The sequence below is a fragment of the Balaenoptera musculus genome, chromosome 1 (genome assembly GCF_009873245.2).
Source record: "Balaenoptera musculus isolate JJ_BM4_2016_0621 chromosome 1, mBalMus1.pri.v3, whole genome shotgun sequence".
NCBI lineage: Eukaryota > Metazoa > Chordata > Mammalia > Artiodactyla > Balaenopteridae > Balaenoptera > Balaenoptera musculus.
Genome location: NC_045785.1, coordinates 157,933,726 through 157,956,314, shown reverse-complemented (window position 1 = coordinate 157,956,314; position 22,589 = coordinate 157,933,726). Strand labels below are relative to the sequence as shown.

Sequence of the window (22,589 nt, the reverse complement as noted above, 5' to 3'; positions counted from 1 at the left end):
CTAGTGAAGTAGGAGGAAGACCAAAAAAGTGATACCCTAAAATTCAGTGAAAAAAAAAAGTGTTTCAAGAAAAAGGCCATGTTGAATTGTTTCAAATGCTGCTGCCAGATCATGAAAGATGACTGAAAATTTGCCACTGGATTAGAAAAGTGGAAGTCATTGAAACTCTTGATAAGGGCAGTTTCTGAGAAAATTTGATTAGAGCGGATTCAAGAGAGAATTAGAGGAAAGAGGAAAAAGTAAAACTAGGCAATACTTCCTTGGAGTTTTGTTGTAAAGGGGAGCAGCAAAACTGGATGGTTGAGAGTTGAAGGATGATATGGGGTCAAGAAAGACTAATTACAAATTACAGTGATATCTACTTTAAATTTCATGGTAAATTTATCTCCTAACTAGATTCCTTGAGGATTAAACTTTCTATTTCTTTGCATTTCCTATAATGTTTAGTACACTACCTCAGGAATAATAACATGAAGAATAACTACTATTAATTGAAGGTTTACCACTTGCCAGGTATTATTCTAAGCATTTTATATACAATCCCTTATCTAATCAACACGACAGTCCTATATTCTAGATTAGAAAACTGAGGCTTGGAAATGTTAAATTACATGTTCATGGACTTGAAAACAGATCTATTTAACTCTACAGCACCTGTTATAGATTAATTGAATTGTGTCCCCTCAAAAAAGATGTGTCGAACTTCTAACTCCAAATACTACTTCAGAATGTAACAATATTTGGAAATAGGGTCATTATAGATATAATTATTTAAGATGAGGTCATACTGGAATAGGGTTGGCCCTGGTGTCCTTATAACAAGATGATCATGTGAAGACACAAGAATTCTATGTGATGACACAGGCAGCAATTGGAATGATGCAGCTGCAAGCCAAGGAATGACAAGGTTTGCCAGCAAGTCACTAGAAGCTAGGAAAGATTCCCTAGCTTTCAGAGGGAGTATGGCCCTGCCAACACTTTGAATGTGGACTTCTAGCCTTTAGAACTGAGACAATAAATTTCTGCTGTTTTAAGTTTGTACCATTTTATGGTACTTTGTTATCGGAGCCCTAGGAAATGAATACAACAACACATACATTGAAAATGCATATGTAAGTTGCATATGTATCTGCTGATTGACCAAAATGAACCTCTGAAAAAAGAATCTGAGTTTGCCATTTTGCTTTGTGAGATCCTACTTAACATTAATAGAATTTTAAAGATTAATAGAATTTTAAAAGTGGTAAAACAGCACCTTTATCAAAAGCACCATATATTAATCCATTAAAATTATTACATCTTCATAAGCAAGATATCTATTACGAAATCTAGAATAATTTTTGCAGAATGAGAATACCTTACCCATAAAAACATCATGAATAGTGCTGTTATGTGATAATCTTGATAGATTTCCAAATTCTGTAGGTGTTTGTAAAACTCCAGTATCTGTGAAATTATGATAATAATAGTAGATCCTATGTTTGTCCCATAGTATTAATTCTGGCATTGCTGAATATATAAAATTTGGAATTAAAAAAGTGTCAGTAGTGACATCTAATGCAAAGTCTTGGAATACCCACTGTTCTGTATCTTCATTGTATATCACTAGGTAAATCGTTTTGATGATGTTACATGTAATGCAGTAATTTAATAACAAGGCAAGTTCCAAAGGGTGTCCTGTATACTCAACATTGTGTATAGTCAGAGTAGCAGCTGATGACATATTTAGAAGTTCTTTCAGTTTTTCAGTAGTTATTATTTTAACAAATTTAAGCAAAGCATATCCAAGATAAACCTCATTTTCTGTCCAGATTGCCATGCTGCTTCTTCTTCCTTTATCCTGTGACAAAATTGAAAATAATTAGACAATCTTTGATTTTAGGGACAGTGTTAGCAGTTCCCATCTTCTAATTTGCTACATTTAAAAATAAAACAGTAACTACTAAGATTTAATTTTTATTATATTTATGACTAATACTTCAGACATAGAAATATATTACATGAAAATATATTACACGCAAGCATAAAAATAAATATTCAGTAATTTTATTATTTTATATACTTTTCCTATCAGTAGAAATAATTATTCTTAATTCCCTTTTAAATCCTCAAAGAGCATCAACCTTCTCTTTTCTTATGTATTTATCCACTCTGGCCAGGAGTGCCCCTTTGACGCTGATGTTTACTAAGGTCAAGATATAAGGACACTTACATAGACAGAGGAATGGATAAAGAAGATGTAGTACATATATACAATGGAATATTACTCAGCCATTAAAAAGAATGAAATAATGCCATTTGCAGCAACACGAATGGACCTAGAGATTGTCATACTGAGTGAAGTAAGTCAGAGAAAGAGAAAATATCATATGATATTGTTTATATGCGGAATCTAAAAAAAATGATACAAATGAACTTATTTACAAAACAGAAACAGACTCACAGATTTAGAGAACAAACTTATGGTTACCAGGGGGGAAGCATAGAGGGGAGGGATAGTTAGGGAGTTTGGGATTGACGTGTACACACTGCTATATTTAAAATAAATAACCAAGGGAAAAAAAATAAGGATACTTCAAACATTATTTTTGGAATTCAAACTTCCTTGGCTAAAGAGAAGAGAGAACTTAAAACCTGAGACAAAACAATACTACCATTTTATGGACACTCTTAGAGAGGAAGGCCATGCACAGACTGCTATGTTTGAAATTCAGTGGGCATAATTTCATTCAGGGAGCCAAGGTCTCCCTTTCCCCCTGTTTCCCCTCCCCAGCTGTTTCTAATTCTTAAAGAGTCTTACTGAAAATGTAACTTTTATGTCCATGACAATCAACAGGAGTCTTTTGTGCACATCTTGTCTCCCTAAATAAATTTGTATATCTACTTAATGTACAAATATTTAGTCTATACTCAAACAGGATGTAGACAGAAATCAAACTGATAATTTTAAAAAAGAGACCATTTGGGGTAAAAAGACATTTTACCAAACAAGGATTCAATTTAAAGCCTAGAACTTCTGTTGCTAAAAATGAGTGTGAAACAATTCTCAAAAGGGAAATAGATTAGAAACAAAATGATGAGCCCTTTATAGAAAAGGCACAGCTATTCTCACTATTCTTGGCAGAGGGATGGGAAGGGGAATTTGTCATAAACACGATAGATGGGAATTCCAATTAGCCCCAGACATGGAATGAGATTTCACCCACCCAAAACTCTTTCCTATAGATCTTCACTTAGTGCTTGGGTACAGTAAGCCAAGGTCTTGGGGCAAAGCAGGAAAGCTGAGTAATCCCTCTGATGCATTCAGGGTCTCTCCCAAATATAAAGCAGTAACCTCCTGAAGATGGGGAGGGGGCAGGCAGCAAGGCAGCAAAGTTGAGAGAAATCCATTAGCATTCTGGATGCTCAGCTACCATACACAGGGAGTAGGATAAACTGAGAAAAACTCTCCCTCTGAGATATGTGTGGCCTTTACTGAAAGTATAAAGCAGTCTCCATGCTATATTGGGGTCAGGGAATCAGGAGAGAGAGATAGAGATCTCCCAAGGCAAGAAAACCTAGGGGCTGATGAGAGAGGAAAGAGAAATCTTCAGTGATTAAGAAAAAAAAAAAAAGCTGGCAGCTAGACTCTAGAGCAGAGATGGCTCTTCTAGGGTTTGGAAAGCTGGTGATTCAATTGTGAAATATGAAGAGATCTCTGGAATCCTGTCAGTGCTAAGACACCAGGCATGGCCAAAAAGAAAATAGCTATGATAAAACACAGAAGATCTAGTGGAAATATGGGCAACAAGAATGCAGAGATGGGGAATTACAGCCAAGATACGTAAATGATAAAAAAAAACCAGAATGGAAATGCTAGAAATTAAAAATATGATACCAGGAATAAAGAAATTATTAGATGGATTTAAGAGTAAACTGAGAAAAGAAGAGGAAAAGAGCAATGAATTTGAAGAGAGGTTAATAGCATGTAACCAAACTGAAATACAAAGAAGAAAAGCAGAGTTGAAAAAAAATTAACAGGTCATCTGAGATCTGTGGGACTATATTAAATGGTCTCATATATATGTTTTTGGAATCCAAGAAGAGGAAAAAGAGAATGGTGCTGAAAAAGTATTTGAAGAAATAATGTCCAAGAACACCAAAAATTAATGAAAGACATAATCCCAGAAATCCAAGAAGTTCAATTGAACCTCAAACAGGATAAATAAAAAGGAAATTACACTTGGGCACATAATAAAAGTGCTGAAAACCAAAGATAAAAGGAAAACTCTAAAGAAGCAACAAGTAAAAAGACACATTATATATTTGAGAACAGTAACATGAATAATGACTCACTTCTTACCAAAAATGATGAAAGCCATAAGATAATGGAATGATATCTTTATAAATTCCTTTAAAAACAATTGAAAAACAACAAAAACCACCTGTCATCCTATAATTCTGTATTGAGTGGAAAATGTCCTTCAAAAATGAAGGCAAAAAAATAAAGACACTTTGATACAGACAAATGCTGAGAGAACCTGCAATACAAGAAATTTTAAAGACGTTCTTCAGGTTGAAGGGAAATGAAACCAGGAGGAACACTGGATGTGCAGACAGAAATAAAGTGCACACAGGAAGGTATATATAAAAAACTTATTTTGCTATCAGTTTATATCTATATATCTTTATCACAATTGACTTTTTAAAGCAAAAATATTAACAAGGTATTTTGGGATTTATAGCATATTTAGAAATAAATATGAGACCAGAGTACAAAGGATGGGTGGGGTATAAATGGAGTTGTATAGTTATAAGGTTTTTACACTGTTGTGAAGTAAGTTTTATTTAAATTTAGATTCTGATAAATTAAAGATGATTATTATAAAGTCAAGTGCAACTACTAAAAAATAATTTTGAATTAAAAAAATCAATATAGGAGACAACATAGAAATACTGAAAAATACATGATTCATCCAGAGGAAGACAAGAAACAAAGGAACAAAGAACAAGAGGCATTAATAGAAAACAAATGCCAAGATGGTAGACTTAACCCCAACCTTAGCAATAGTTATATTAAATTTAAGTGAACTAACTATTAAAATTTGAAGGCAGATATTGTCACACTGGAGAAAAAGCAAGACCCTATATGCAGTTTACAAGAAATATAAAGTCACAGACAGGTTGATAGTAAAATAATAGAAAAACTTACATCATATAAGCATGAAACATAAGAAAGCTAGTGCATCTATATTATTATATATAAATAAAACCAAATGAAATATCACTTCACACCTGCTAAAAGAGTTTAAATAATAATGACTGGACACACTAAAGGTTGGAGAGGGTGAGATGTGGAAGTAAATGAAAAAAGGCAGCTATAAATAATTTATAATGTCTTAATTACTATAGCTTTATAATAAATTTTGATACATGGTAGAAGAAATCCTTTGCCCCAACCCTCTCCTAACCCTCAGCCCTTTACTTCATCATATACCTTTTAGAATCATTTTCTGATTTCCACAAAGTAACACTGCATCAAATCTATAGATAAGTTTAGGAAGGATTTAAAAATTTTAAAATATTCTGCATTCCAACCAAGATCTCATACATTTTTAGTGGCATTTATTTCTAGATAAGTTTTTTGTTCTACCCTGAATTGCCATATGACTTTTAGAATCAAATTCTCAATTTCTATAGAAGTCTGCTAGGATTTAAATTGAAGTTGTGCTGCATTTCTCAAGAATTGACATTTTAACAATATTGAGTTTTTTCCACCTATGAACATGATACATCTGCCCATGTAAGTCTTTTACTTTGCTCAATAATGTATGCAGTTTTTAAGTGTGTATATTTGCACCTCTTTTGTCAGATTTACCCCTAAGTATTTAATATTTTTGAATCTATTTTAAACAGTATTTTTTAAAATTTCAATTTATGATTGTTCATTTATATGTTTACATATTTCATATACAAAATTAACTTGTTATATTTCATATAAAAATGAAATTGATTTTTATACATTGATCGTGTACACTGCAATCTGGTAAACACACTTATTAGCCCTGATAGCTTTTTGAAAAATAGATTTCATAAGCTTTTCTACATCTAATAATGTTTGAATAAAGACACTTTCCTTTTCAATATAGATTCCTTTTACTTGTTTCTTAATTCATTGCACCTGTTAGAACTGTCAGTACAATGTTGAATAGAAGTGGTGTGGGCAAACATTCTCACCTTGTTCTTTATTTTAAGCAAGAAAGGGAAGAAAGAAACAAAGGAACAAATGGTGTTAATAGAAAACAAATACCAAATGGTAAGTTTAACCAACAACAGCAATAATTACATTAAATCTGAGCAGACTAAATAGCCTTTTACCATTATACAATGCTATCTTAAAGTTTTTCATAAAGGTTCCTTGTTAAGTTGAGAAAGTTCTCTTTTATTCTTTTTTTTTCTTTTATTCTTAATTTGCTGATTTTTAAAATCAATTGTGTATGTTGGATTTTGTCAAATGCTTTTATGCACCTATTGAGGTGATCATATAGTTTTTCTTTTGTTATTTTCTAATAAGGTGAATTACGTTGATTGACTTTCTCTTGTAAATCATTCTTTCATTCCTAAGATAAATCCCACTTGGTCATGATGTATTTTCCTTTTTATATATTTTTGGACCTGATTTACTAAAACTTTGTTTATAAGTTTTAAATCTTTGTTTATAAGAGATATTGGTCTGCAGTTTTATATTCTTGTAATGTGTTATTCTTGGTTGTGGTATCACATAATGCTGGCCTCATAGAATAAATTGGGAAGTGTCCCCCCCCCTTCAATTTTCTGAAAGAGTTAAGAAATGGTGTCATTTATTTTAAAAATATATCATAGAACTCACTGGTGAAATACTCTTGGCCTAAAGTTTTCTTTGTGGGAAGGTTTTTAAATAACAAATTCAATTTCTTTAATTGATACAGGGGTATTCATGTTACCTATTTGTCTTAGGGAAGCTTTGGTAGTTTGTGTAAATTTGTTTTAACTTTGTATTTAAAGTTGTTTAACATGGCCCCACTGTGAAACAGGTTGGCACCAGCAAAGAGCTCACCTGATCCATGCAGATGGCTACACAGAAACCCAGCCCTGTCCTCCAATGGGCTGCAGAAGCCCCATACCCATTGGGCCACACAGCTAACTGAGCAGGAAGCCTACCCTGCTCTCCAGTGGGCCCACAGCCACCACCCAAAGAGCAGCCTCACAGCCAACTTGGCGAGGTGCCAGGCCCACTGACCAGCACACTCATAGTAGTCAGCCCCACCACAACAGAAGTGTGTATTCAGCCTACATCAGGGCTACCACTAAAGCATATAGTTCTGGTGACCAGAGGGCTGTGCTGCTGGGCCCCATAGAATGTCTCCTACGTAAAGCCACTTCTATAAGATCAGGAAACATAACTGACCTACCTAACACATAGAAGTAAACAACAAAGAATTGGGAAAATGAGACAGAGGAATATGTTCCAAATGAAGAAACACAGCAAAATCCCAGAAATAAAATGAAGAGAAGTGGAGAAAAGCAATATATCTGATAAAGTGTTCAAGATAATGAATATAAAATGTTCAATGAATTTGGGAGAAGAATGAATGAACACAGTAAGAATTTCAACAGAGTTACAAAATATAAAAAAGAACCAAACACAGCAGAAGAATACAATAGCTGAAATTAAAAAAATAGCCTAGAAGGAATCAACAGTAGATTAGATGATACAGAGGAACAAATCAGTGATCAGGAAGACAGAGTAGTGAAAACCGCATGAACTGAACAGAAGAAAGAAAAGAATTAAAAAATGAGGATACTTTAAGAGACCTCTTGGACAACATCAAGCATACTAACACTTGCATTATTGGGGAGAAGAGAGAAGGGAGGAGAAGAGAGAAAGAAAGGGGCAGAGAATTTTTGAAGAAATAAGAGCAGAAAACTTCACTAACCTGAGAAAAGAAACAGACATTCAGGTCCAGGAAGCACAGAGAGTCCCAAACAAGATGGAGAGCAAGACAAAGTATAATTAAAATGATAAAAAATTAAAGATAAGGAGAGCATCTTAAAAGCATCAAGAGAAAAGCAACTAGTTATATACAAGGGAACTACCATAAGAGAATTACCTGACTTTTCAGGATAAATGCTACAGGCCAGAAGGGAGCGGCACAATATATTGAAAGAGATGAAAGAAAAAAATGTACAACCAAAAATACCTGGCAAGGCTATAATTTAGATTTGAAGGAGGAATAGACTTTTACAGACAAACAAAAGATAAAAGAGTTCAGCACCACTAAACTGGCTTTATAAGAAATGTTAAAGAAACTTCTCTAAATGGAAAAGAAAAGGCTACAACTAGAAATATAAAAATCGTAAAAGGATAAATCTCACTGGTAGAGGCAAACATACAGTCAAGATAGTAGATCAGCCACTTATAAAGCTATTAGGAAGATTTAAAGATAAAAGTAGAAAAATAATCTATATCCACAATAAGTAGTTAAGGGATACATAAACAAAAAGATGTAAAAAAGACGTCAAAAACATTTAAAAAAGGGGGTGGGTAAAAAGGTAGGTTGGTTAGAATGTGCTCAATTTTAGACCATCAACTTAAAATAATCACACACCTATATATAGGTTGTTATATATGAACCTCATGGTAACTGCAAACCAAAAACCTATAATAGATACACAAAAGGAATACAAACATAACACTAAAGATAGTCATCAAATCACAAGGAAAGTGAACAAAAGAAGAAAGGAACAAAAAAGAACTACAAAAACAAGTGGAAAACAACAAAATGGCAATAAGTACATACTTATCAATATTACGTAAATGGACTAAATGCTCCAATCAAAAGACATAGAGTAGCTAAATGAATACAAAAATAAGACCCATATATAAGCTATTTACAAGAGACTCACTTCATATCTAAAGACACATGCAAATTGAAAGTGAGGGGATGGAAAAAGGTATTTCTTTCAAATGGAAATAAAAAGAAAGCTGAGGTACAATATTTATAGCAGGTAAAATAGACTTTAAAACAAAGACCATAACAAGAGACAAAGAAAGACATTACATAATGATAAAGGGATCAGTCCAAGAAGAAGATATAACTAATGTCAATATATATACACCCAAAGTAGGAGCACCTAAATACATAAAGCAAATATTAACACACATAAGAGAGAAACTAACAGTAATGTAATAAAAGTGGGGACTTTAAGACCTCAGTTATATCAACAGATAGATCATCTAGACAGAAAAACAATACGGAAACCCTGGCCTTAAATGATACATTAGACCATACGGAATTAATAGATATACACAAAACATTTCATCCCCAAATAGCAGAACACCCATTCTTTTCAAGTACACATAGAAAATTCCCCAGGATAGATCACAAGCTAGAGCAGAAAACAAGTCTCAATACACTGAAGAAGACTGAAATCATATCAAGCATCTTTCTCAACCACAATGGTATGAGACTAGAAATCAACTATAATTAAAACAAAACTGTAAAAAACATAAACACATGGAGTCTAAACAACATGCTATTAAACAACCAACGGGTTAAAGAAATACAAGAGGAAATAAAAAATCTGGATACAAATGAAAACAAAAACACAATGATCCAAAACCTATGGGATACAGCAAAAGCAGTTCTAAGAGGGAACTTTAAAGAGATACAAGCTTACCTTGGGAAACAAGGAAAATCTCAAATGATCTAACTTTACACCAAAAAGAACTAGAAAAAGAAGAATAAACAAAGCCTGAAGTTTGTAGAAGGAAAGAAATAATGAAGATCAGGGCATAAATAAATAAAATCAGAGACTAAAAAGGCAATAGGAAAGATCAATGAAACTAAGAGTTAGCTCTCTGAAAAGATAAACAAAATTGATAAAGCTTTAGCCAGACTCATCAGAAAAAAACGCAAGATAGCCCAAATCAATAAAATTAGAAACAAAAGAGAAGTGACAACTGATACCACAGAAATAAAAAGGAGCATAAGAGATTACTATTAACAATTACACACCAATGGAATGGACAATATAGAAAAATTGGATACACTCCTAGAACTTACAACTACCCAAGAATGAATCAGGAAGAATGTATAAACAGACCAATTACCAGTAATTAATTTGAATCAGTAATTTAAAAATCTCCTAATAAACAAAAAAAATTACATGTGAATTTTATCAACATTTAAAGAAAAGTTAACATCTATCTTTCTAAAATTATTCCCAAAAATTGAAGAAGAAGGAATGGTTCTGAAGTCATTCCAAAGGTTGCATTACATGGATACCAGAAACCAAAGACACCACACAAAAAGAAAATTACAGACTAATGTCACTGATAAACATAGATGCAAAATTCCTCAACAAAATATTAGCAAACCAAATGCAATACATTAAAAGGATCATACACCATGATCAAGTGGGATTAATCCAGGGATGTAAAAATGGTTCAATATTCAGAAATCAATCGATGTGATACACTACATTAACAAAGTGAAGAATAAAAATTATATTATGATCATCTCAATAGATGCAGAAAAAGCTTTTGACAAGATTCAGCATACTTTCATGATAAAAACTCTTAACGAAGTAGGTATAGAGGGAACATACCTCAACATAATAAACAGCATGTATGACAAACCCACAGCCAACACCAAATTCAACTGTGAAAAGCTAAAAGCATTTCTTCTAAGATCAAGAATGAGACAAGGATGCCCACTGTCACAATTTTTATTCAACGTAGTAATGGAAGCCATGGCAATCAAATATGAAAAAGAAATAGCAGGAATCCGAATTGGAAAGGAAGAAGTAAAACTGTCACTGCTTACAGGTGACATGAAACTATACATAGAAAATCCTATAGACTACTGACTCCACCAAACAGACAAACAAACAAACAAAACCTCCCCCCAAAACACCAGAAAACAAAAACCATTACAACTAATAAATAAATTCAGTAAAGTTGCAGGAAGCAAAATTAATATAAAGAAACCTGTTGCTTTTCTATACACTCATAATGAACTATCAGAAAGAGAAACTAAGAAAACAATCCCATTTACAATTGCATAAAAAGATTAAATATCTAGGAATAAATCTAACCAAAAAGGTCAAGAATTGAAAAATATTAGACACTGATGAAAAAACTTGAAGACAACACAAAAATTGGAAAGATATACCATGCTTATGGATTGGAAGAATTAATGTTGTTAAAATGACCACATTATGCAAGGCAATATATAGATTCAATGCAATCCATATCAAAATACCAATGGCTAACACAACATTGTAAGTCAACTACACTCCAATAAAATTTAAGAAACATTAAAAAAATTGCCAATGGCATTTTTTTACAGAACAAGTAATTCTAAAATTTGTATGAAAATACAAAGTACCCCAAATAGCCAAAACAATCATAAGAACAAAGCTGGAGGAATTATGCTCCCTGATTTCAAACACTACTACATAGCTACAGTCATCAGAACAGTATGGTACTGGCACAGAAACAGACACAGAGATAAACAGAACAGAATAGAGGACCCCAAAATAACCCACATTTATATGATCAATTAATCTAAGACACAGGAGACAAGAATATACAATGGGGAAAAGACAGCCTCTTCAGTAAATGGTGTTGGCAAAACTGTACAGCAACATACAAAAAAATCAAACTCACATACAATCTCATACCACATATAAAAATAAACCCAAAATGGATGAAGATTTAAATATAAGACCAGAAACTGTAAAACTCCTAGAAGAAAACACAGTCAGTATGCTCTATGACATGGATTTTAGCATTATTTTGGGAGATCTGTCTCCTCAGGCAAGGGCAACAAAAACAAAAGCAAACAAATGGTACTACATCAAACTAAAAAGCTTTTGCACAGTAAAGAAAACTATAAACAAAAGTAAAATGCAGCCTACTGAATAGCAGAAGATGTTTGCCTATTATATATCCAATAAGGGATTAATATCCAAAATATGTTAAGAAATCATACAACTCAACATCATAAAACAAATAATTAAAAAATGGATGGAGAACCTGATTAGACATTTTTCCAAGGGAGACACAGAGATGGCCAACAGACACATGAAAGCTGCTCAGCATCACTAATCATAAGGGAAATGCAAATTAACACCAAAATGAGATAATACCTCGTAACTGTCGGAATGGCTATAGTTTAAAAGACAACAATAAGTGTTGGTGAGGATGTGGAGAAAAGGGAACCTTGTGTAGTGTTGGCAGCATTGTAAATTGGTGCAGTTACTATGGAAAACAGTATAGAGGTTCTCAAAAAGTTAAAAATAGTACTGCAATATGATCCAGCAATTTCATTTCTGGGTATTTACACAAAGAAAACAAAACCACTAATTTGAAAAGATATATACACACCAATGTTCATTGCAGCATTATTTGTAATAGCCAAGATTTGAAAGCAGTTTAAGTGTCCATGGATAGATGAATAGATAAAAAAATATGTGACATAATCATAAAATAATATAATGGAAAACTGCTCTGCCATAAACAGAATGAAATCTTGCTATTTGTAAAACATGGATGCATCTAGAGGGTACACTAAGTGAAATAAGTCAGATTAAGATAAATACTGTATGATCTTACTTATGTGTGAAATCTAAAAAACAAAACAAACAAACACAACAAGATAGAAATAGACCCAGAAATACAGAGAACAAACTGGTAGTTCTGGGGTGTGGGTCATGGAGGGGGGACTATGAAACAGATTAAGGGGGTTAGGAGGTAGAAACCTCTGGTTATAAAATAAATAAGTCACAGGGCTGTAATAGATAGCATAAAGGATATGATCAATAATATTGTAATAACTTGTATGGGGACAGATGGTTAGTTACTAGACTTATTGTGGTGAAAATTTCATAATGTATGCAAATGTCAAATCACTAAGTTGTACACCTGAAAGTAACATAATGTTGTACATCGACTATATTTCAACTTAAAAAAATTGTTTAAAACATTCTTTATTAAAATTAATTTTTATTGGAGTATAGTTGCATTACAATGTTGTGTTAGTTTCTGATGTACAGCAAAGTGAATCAGCTATTCATATAAATATATCCCTTCCTTTTTGGATTTCCTTCCCATTTAGGTCACCACAGAGCAATGAGTAGAGTTCCCTGTGCTATACAGTAGATTATCATTAGTTATCTATTTTATACACAGTAGTGTATATATGTCAATCCCAATCTCCCAATTCATCCCCCTCCCTTCCCCTCTTTGTGTCCATATGTTTGTTCTCTATGTCTGTGTCTCTATTTCTGTTTGCAAATTGGTTAATCTGTACAAATTTTCTAGATTAGATTCCACACATATGCATTAATATAGGATATTTGTTTTTCTCCTTTTGACTTACTTCACTCTGTATGACAGTCTCTAGGTCTATCCATGTCTCGGCAAATGGCATAATTTTGTTCCTTCTTATGGCTGAGTAATATTCCATTGTATATATATACAACATCTTCTTTATCCATTCCTCTGTTGACGGACATTTAGGTTGCTTCCATGTCCTGGCTATTGTAAATAGTGTTGCAATGAACACTGGGGTGCATGTACCTTTTCGAATTATGGTTTTCTCAGCCCAGTAGTGGGATTGCTGGGTCATATGGTAGTTCTATTTTTAGTTTTCTTCAGGAACCTCCATACTGTTCTCCATAGTGGCTGTATCAATTTACTTTCCCACCAAGAGTGCAAGAGAATTCCCTTTTCTCCAAACCCTCTCCAGCATTTGTTGTTTGTAGATTTTCTGATGATGCCCATTCTGACTTGTACCTCATTGTAGATTTTGTTTGCATTTCTCTAATAATTAGTGATGTTGAGCATCTTTTCATGTGCGTCTTGGTCATCTGTATGTCTTCTTTGGAGAAATGTCTATTTAGGTCTTCTGCCAATTTTCTAATTGGGTTGTTTCTTTGATATTGAGCTGTTTGTATATTTTGGAGATTAATCCCTTGTCAGTTTCTTCACTTGCAAGTATTTTCTCCCATTCTGAGGGTTTTCTTTTCATCTTGTTTATGGTTTCCTTTGCTGTGCAAAAGCTTTTAAGTTTCATTAGGTCCCATTTGTTTATTTTTGTTTTTATTGTCATTATTCTAGGAGATGGGTCAAAAAAGATCTTGCTGTGATTTATGTCAAAGAGTATTCTGCCTACGTTTTCTAGGAGTTTTATAGTGTCTGGCCTTACATTTAGGTCATTAATCCATTTTGAGTTTATTTTTGTGTATGGTGTTAGGGAGTGTTCTAATTTCATTCTTTTACATGTAGCTGTCCAATTTTCCCAGCACCACTTATTGAAGAGACTGTCTTTTTTCCGTTGTATATTCTTGCCTCCTTTGTCATTGATTAGGTGACCATATGTGTGTGGGTTTATCTCTGGGCTTTCTATTCTGTTCCATTGATTTATATATCTGTCTTTGTGTCAGTACCATACTGTCTTGATTACTGTAGCTTTGTAGTATAGTCTGAAAAACATTCTTTTCTTACCTTATAATAGCAGTAGACTTGGTAGTGAGTCCACTTCTTTCAATCCTAATATTGGTAATTTGTGGCTTTTAAAAAAATCTTTAGTCAGTCTAGATGAAAGGATAAAGAAGATGTGGTGCATATATTCAATGGAATATTACTCAGCCATAAAAAGGAATGAAATTGGATCATTTGTAGAGACGTGGATGGACCTAGAGACTGTCATACAGAGTGAAGTAAGTCAGAAACAGAAAAACAAATATCGTATATTAATGCATATATGTGGAATCTAGAAAAATGGGAGAGATGAACTGCTTTGCAAGGCAGAAATAGAGATACAGATGTAGAGAACAAATGTATGGACACCAAGGGGGAAAGTGGGGGGTGGGGTGGTGGTGGTGGGATGAATTGGGAGATTGGGATTGAGATACATACACTAATATGTATAAAATAGATAACTAATAAGAACCTACTGTAGAAAAAAATAAAATAAAATAAAATTGAAAAAAAAAGGAGGCTGTGAGCTGCAACTAAGACTCAGGGGAAAGAAAAGAAAGAAAGAAAGGAAGGAAGGAAAGAAAAGAAAGAAAGAAAGAAAGGAAGGAAAGAAAGAAAGAAAAGAAAGAAAGAAAGAAAGAAAGAAAGAAAGAAAGAAAGAAAGAAAGAAAGAAAGAAAGAAAGAAATTCCTCAGCAAATAAAAAAAAAATCTTTAGTCAGTCTGGGTAAAGAGTTATCAATTTTGTTGATCTCAAATAATCAGCATTTGGTTTCACTGATTTTCTCTGCAGTTTCTGTTTTCTATGGCATTAATTTACACAATGATTTTTTCTATTTCCTTTCCTCTGTTACTTTTGGTTTAATTTGTGCATCTTTTTGCTATTTTCTTAATGTGGAAGTAGAGATCATTGATTTGAGACATATCTCCTTTTCTAATACAGGGGGCGAATACTACAAACTTCCATCTAAATAGCGCTTTAGTAGCGTACTGCCAAGTTTGACATGTACTGTTCTCATTTTCTTTCAGTTCAAAACACTTTCTAATTATTTTTAAGAATTGTCTTTTGACTCATTGATTATTTAGAAGTGTGTCAATTTCCTAATTTTTTTTGATATTGCAGATATCCTTTTGTCATGGTTGCTAATTTAATTCCATTGTTGTCAGAGAACACAAACTTTGTATGATCTGAATACTTTTAAACATATCTTGACTTGTTTTATGGCCTAGATCAATGATCTATCTTGGTAAATGTTCCATATGTAATTGAGAAGGATGCATATTTTGCTGCTTTTCTGAGTATTCTGACATGTTCTATTAATTTCAATTTGACCCAGATGGTTTACAGTGTTGTCCAAGTGCTCTACTCACTTACTGATTCTCTATTTGTTCTAATTCATTACTGAGAAGAAGTATTAAAGGATTTGACTATAATTGTGGTTTTATCTGTTTATCCTTGAAGTTCTACTTTTTGCTACATATATTTGAAGCTCTATAATTATGTTCATAATCATTTATGATTTTTATGTGCTTGTGATGAACTGACTCCATTACTATTGTGAGATAACCCTCTTTAACAGTGGTAATATTCTTTGCTCTGAAATATACTTTTATATTAATACAGATACCCTGGCTTTCTTTTTAAAGATGTTATCATGTATACTTTTGTCTATCCTTTTATTAATTTATGTATTATTTTTAAAATTTTAAAAATTTTTAATTTTTTAAACATCTTTATTGGAGTATAATTGATTTACAATGGTGTGTTAGTTTCTGCTTTATAACAAAGTGAATCAGCTATACATATACATATATCCCCATATCTCTTCCCTCTTGCAACTTCCTCCCTCCCACCCTCCCTATCCCACCCTTCTAGGTGGTCAAAAAGCACTGAGCTGATCTCCCTGTGCTATGTGGCTGCTTCCCACTAGCTATCAGTTTTACATTTGGTAGTGTATATATATACATGACACTCTCTCACTTTGTCCCAGCTTACCCTTCCCCCTCACCAGGTCCTCAATTCCATTCTCTAGTAGGTCTGCATCTTTATTCCCATCCTGCCTCTACATTCTTCATGACCTTTTTTTTCTTAAATTCCATGTATATGTGTTAGTGTACAGTATTTGTTTTTCTCTTTTTGACTTAACTTCACTCTGTGTGACAGACTCTAGGTCCATCCACCTCACTACAAATAACTGAATTTTGTTTCTTTTTATGGCTGAGTAATATTCCATTGTATATATGTGCCGCATCTTCTTTAACCATTCATCTGTCGATGGACACTTAGGTTGCTTCCATGTCCTGGCTATTGTAAATACAGCTGCAAGAACACTGTGGTACATGACTCTTTTTGAATTATGGTTTTCTCAGGGTATATGCAGAGTAGTGGGAACTGCTGGGTGATAGGGTAGTTCTATTTTTAGTTTTTTAAGGAACCTCCATAATCTTCTTCATAGTGGCTGTATCAATTTACAATCCCACCAACAGTGCAAAAGAGTTCCCTTTTCTCCACACCCTCTCCAGCATTTATTGTTTGTAGATTTTTTTCATGATGGCCATTCTGACTGGTGTGAGGTGATATCTCATTGTAGTTTTGATTTACAATTCTCTAATGATTAATGATGTTGAGCATTCTTTCATGTGTTTGTTGGCAATCTGTATATCTTCTTTGGAGAAATATCTATTTAGGTCTTCTGCCCATTTTTGGATTGGGTTGTTTGTTTTTTTGATATTGAGCTGCATGAGCTGCTTGTATATTTTGGAGATTAATCCTTTGTCAGTGGCTTCATTTGCAAATATTTTCTCCAATTCTGAGGGTTCTCTTTTCATCTTCTTTACGGTTTCCTTTGCTGTGCAAAAGCTTTTAAGTTTCATTATGTCCCATTTGTTTATTTTTGCTTTTATTTCCATTACTCTAGGAGGTGGGTCAAAAAGGATCTTGCTGTGATTTATGTCAGAAGTGTTCTGCCAATGTTTTCCTCTAAGAGTTTTATAGTGTCTGGCCTTACATTTAGGTCTTTAATCCATTTTGAGTTTATTTTTGTGTATGGTGTTAGGGAATGTTCTAATTCCACTCTTTTACATGTAGCTGTCCAGTTTTCCCAGCACCACTTATTGAAGAGGCTGTCTTTTCTGCGTTGTATATTTGAGCCTCCTTTAGCAAAAATAAGGTTATCATATGTGCATGAGTTTATCTCTGGGCTTTCTATTCTGTTCCATTGATCTATATTTCTGTTTTTGTGCCAGTACTATACTGTCTTGATTACTGTAGCTTTGTAATATAATCTGAAGTCAGGGAGCCTGATTCCTCCAGCTCCGTTTTTCTTTGCCAGGATTGCTTTGGCTATTTGGGGTCTTTGGTGTTTCCATACAAAACGTGAAATTTTTTGTTCTAGTTCTGTGAAAAATGGCAGTGGTAGCTTGATAGGGATTGCATTGAATCTGTAGATTCCTTTGGGTAGTAGAGTCATTCACAATGTTGATTGTTCCAATCCAAGAACATGGTATATCTCTCCATCTGTTTGTATCATCTTTAGTTTCTTTCATCAGTGTCTTATAGTTTTCTGCATACAGGTCTTTTGTCTCCTTAGGTAGGTTTATTGCTAGGTATTTTATTCTTTTTGTTGCAATGGTGCTACTTTACCAAATTCATTGATTAGCTCTAGTAGTTTTCTGATAGCATCTTTAGGATTCTCTATGTAGAATATCATGTCATCTGCAAACAGTGACAGCTTTACTTCTTCTTTTCCAATTTGGATTCCTTTTATTTCTTTCTCTTCTCTGAGTGTTGTGGCTAAAACTTCCAAAACAATGTGGAATAACAGTGGTGAGAATGGGCAACCTTGTCTTATTCCTGATCTTAGTGGAAATGGTTTCAGTTTTTCACCATTGAGAACAATGTTGGCTGTGGGTTTGTCATATATAGCCTTTATTATGTTGAGGAAAGTTCCCTCTATGCCTACTTTCTGGAGGGTTTTTATTATAATAGGTGCTGAATTTTGTCAAAAGCTATTTCTGCATCTATTGAGATGATCATATGGTTTTTATTCTTCAATTTGTTAATATGGTGTATCCCATTGATTGATTTGCGTATATTGAGGAATCCTTGCATTTCTGGGATAAACCCCACTTGATCATGGTGTATGATCCTTTTAACGTGCTGTTGGATTCTGCTTGCTAATATTTTGTTGAGGATTTTTGCATCTATGTTCATCAGTGATATTGGCCTGTAGTTTCCTTTCTTTCTGACATCTTTGTCTGGTTCTGGTATCAGGGTGATGGTGGCCTTGTAGAGTGAGTTTGGGAGTGTTCCTCCCTCTGCTATAATTTGGAAAGTTTGAGAAGGACAGGTGTTAGCTCGTCTTTAAATGTTTGATAGAATTCGCCTGTAAAGCCATCTGTTCCTGGGTTTTTGTTTGTTAGAAGATTTTTAATCACAGTTTCAATTTCAGTGCTTGTGATTGGTCTGTTTATATTTTTTATTTCTTCCTGGTTCAGTCTTGGAAGGTTGTGCTTTTCTAAGAATTTGCCCATTTTTTCCAGGTTGTCCATTTTATTGGCATAGAGTTGCTTGTAGTAATCTCTCATGATCCTTTGTACTTCTGCAGTGTCAGTTGTTACTTCTCCTTTTTCATTTCAAATTCTGTTGATCTGAGTCTTCTCCCTTTTTTTCTTGATGAGTCTGGCTAATGGTTTATCAATTTTGTTTATCTTCTCAAAGAACCAGCTTTTAGTTTTATTGATCTTTGTTATTGGTTCCTTCATTTCTTTTTCATTTTTCTCTGATCTGATCTTTATGATTCCTTTCCTTCTGCTAACTTTGGGGTGTTTTTGTTCTTTTTTTCTAATTGCTTTAGGTGTAAGGTTAGGTTGTTTATTTGAGATGTTACTTGTTTCTTAAGGTAGGATTGTATTGCTAAAACTCCCCTCTTAGAACTGCTTTGGCTGCATCCCATAGGTTTTGGGTCGTCGTGTTTTCATTGTCATTTATTTCTAGGTAATTTTTGATTTCCTATTTGATTTCTTCAGTGATCTCTTGGTTATTAAGTAGTGTATTGTTTAGCCTCCATTGTGTTTGTATTTTTTAAAGATTTTTTCCTGTAATTGATATCTAGTTTCACAGCGTTGTGGTCGGAAAGGATACTTGATATGATTTCAATTTTCTTAAATTTACTGAGGCTTGATTTGTGACCCAAGATGTGATCTATCCTGGAGAATGTTCCATGGACACTTGAGAAGAAAGGGTATTCTGTTGTTTTTGGATGGAATATCCTATGAATATCAATTAAGTCCATCTTGTTTAATGTATCATTTAAAGCTTGTGTTTCCTTATTTATTTTCATTTTGGATGATCTGTCCATTGGTGAAAGTGGGGTGTTAAAGTCTCCTACTATGATCGTGTTACTGTCGATTTCCCCTTTTATGGCTCTTAGCATTTGCCTTATGCATTGATGTGCTCCTATGTTGGGTGCATAAATATTTACAATTGTTATATCTTCTTCTTGGATTGATCCCTTGATCATTATATAGTGTCCTTCCTTGTCTCTTGTAATAATCTTTATTTTAAAGTCTATTTTGTCTGATATGAGAATTGCTAGTCCAGCTTTCTTTTGATTTCCATTTGCATGGAATGTCTTTTTCCATTCCCTCACTTTCAGTCTGTATGTGTCCCTAGGTCTGAAGTGGGCCTCTTGTAGACAGCATATATATGGGTCTTGTTTTTGTATGCATTCAGCCAGTCTATGTCTTTTGGTTGGAGCATTTAAGCATTTACATTTAAGGTAATTATCGATATGTATGTTCCTATTACCATTTTCTTAATTGTTTTGGGTTTGTTATTGTAGGTCTTTTCTTTGTTTTGTGTTTCCTGCCTAGAGAAGTTCCTTTAGCATTTGTTGTAAAGCTGTTTTGGTGGTGCTGAATTCTCTTAGCTTTTGCTTGTCTGTAAAGTTTTTAATTTCTCCATCGAATCTGAATGAGATCCTTGCTGGGTAGAGTAATCTTGGTTTTAGGTTTTTGCCTTTCATCACTTTAAATATGTCCTGCCACTCCTTTCTGGCCTGCAGAGTTTCTGCTGAAAGATCAGCTGTTAACCTTATGAGGATTCCCTTGTATGTTATTTGTTGTTTTTCCCTTGCTGCTTTTAATATTTTTTCTTTGTATTTAATTTTTGATAGTTTGATTAATATGTGTCTTGGCGTGTTTCTCCTGGGATTTATCCTGTATGGGACTCTGTGCACTTCCTGGACTTGATTGACTACTTCCTTTCCCGTATGAGGGAAGTTTTCAACTATAATCTCTTCAAATATTTTCTCAGTCCCTTTCTTTTTCTCTTCTTGTTCTGGGACCCCAATAATTCGAATCTTGGTGCATTTAATGTTGTCCCAGAGGCCTCTGAGACCGTCCCTCAATTCTTTTCATTCTTTTTTCTTTATTCTGCTCTGCAGTAGTTATTTCCACTATTTTATCTTCCAGGTCACTTATCCGTCCTTCTTCCTCAGTTTTTCTGTTATTGCTTCCTTTTATAGAATTTTAAACTTCATTTATTGTGTTGTTCATCATTGTTTGTTTGCTCTTTGGCTGTTCTAGGTCCTTGTTAAACGTTTCTTGTATTTTCTCCATTCTATTTCCAAGATTGTGGATCATCTTTACTATCATTATTCTGAATTCTTTTTCAGGTAGACTGCCTATTTCCTCTTCATTTGTTTGCTCTGGTTGATTTTTACCTTGCTCCTTCATCTGCTGTGTTTCTCTTCTCATTTTGCTTAACTTACTGTGTTTGGGGTCTCCTTTTCACAGGCTGCAGGTTCATAGTTCCTGTTGTTTTTGGTGTCTGCCCCCAGTGGCTATGGTTGGTTCAGTGGGTTGTGTAGGCTTCCTGGTGGAGGGGACTAGTGCCTGTGTTCTGGTGGATGAGGCTGGATCTTGTTTTTCTGGTGGGCAGGTCCGCATCCAGTGGTGTGTTTTGGGGTGTCTGTGACCTTATTATGATTTTAGGCAGCCTCTCTGCTAATGCGTGAGGTTGTGTTCCTGTCTTCCTAGTAGTTTGGCATAGGGTGTCCAGCACTGTAGCTTGCTGGTCATTGAGTGGAGCTGGGTCTTGGTGTTGAGATGGAGATCTCTGGTAGATTTTCACTGTTTGATATTACATGGAGCTGGGAGGTCTCTGGTGGTCCAATGTACTGAACTCAGCTCTCCCACTTCAGAGGCACAGGCCTGATGCCCAGCCAGAGCACCCAGACCCTGTCATCCACACGGCTCAGAATAAAAGGGAGAAAAAAAGAAAGAAAGAAAGAAAGAAAGAAAAATAAAATAAAGTTATTAAAATAAAAAATAATTAAAAATTAAAAAATTTGAAAAAAAGAAAGAAGAGAGCTACCAAAGCAAAAAACAAATCCACCAATGATAACAAGCACTAAAAAGTATACTAAGAAAAAACAACAACAGCAAAAAAGCGGACAGACAGAACCCTACGACAGATGGTAAAAGCAAAGTTATACAGACAAAATCATACAGAGAAGCATACACATACACACTCGCAAAAACAGACAAAGGAAAAAAATATATATATTGTTGCTCCCAAAGTCCATCGCCTCAATTTGGGATGATTCGTTTTCTATTCAGTTATTTCACAGATGCAGGGTACATCAAGTTGATTGTGGAGATTTAATCCGCTGCTCCTGAGGCTGCCGGGAGAAATTTCCCTTTCTCTTCTTTGTTCGCATGGCTCCTGGGGTTCAGCTTTGGATTTGGCCCTGCCTCTGTGTGTAGGTTGCCTGAGGCTGTCTTTTCCCGCTCAGACAGGACGGGGTTAAAGAGCAGCTGATTAGGGGGCTCTGGCTCAGTCAGGCCGGGGGGAGGGAGGCGTACGGAACACAGGACAAGCCTGTGGTGGCAGAGGCTGGCGTGACGTTGTAACATCCTGAGGTGCGCCGTGTGTTCTCCCGGGGAAGTTGTCCCTGGATCACGGGACCCTGGCAGTGGCAGGCTGCACAGGCTCCTGGGAGGGGAGGTGTGGACAGTGACCTGTGCTTGCACACAGGCTTCTTGGTGGCTGCAGCAGCAGCCTTAGCGTCTCATGC

The 22,589-nt window shown here is 34.5% G+C and overlaps 1 protein-coding gene across 1 annotated transcript in view; it reads right to left on the bottom strand.

Annotated features, from left to right (window-relative positions):
* The window catches only part of CATSPERE (catsper channel auxiliary subunit epsilon), a 219,041-nt gene that overhangs the window by 109,056 nt on the left and 87,396 nt on the right, over window positions 1-22,589 (bottom strand). The window contains exon 3 of the mRNA XM_036869246.1: window positions 1,363-1,840. Within this exon, the coding sequence (XP_036725141.1) occupies window positions 1,363-1,840 (478 nt within the window). The remainder of the gene's footprint in view (window positions 1-1,362; window positions 1,841-22,589) is intronic.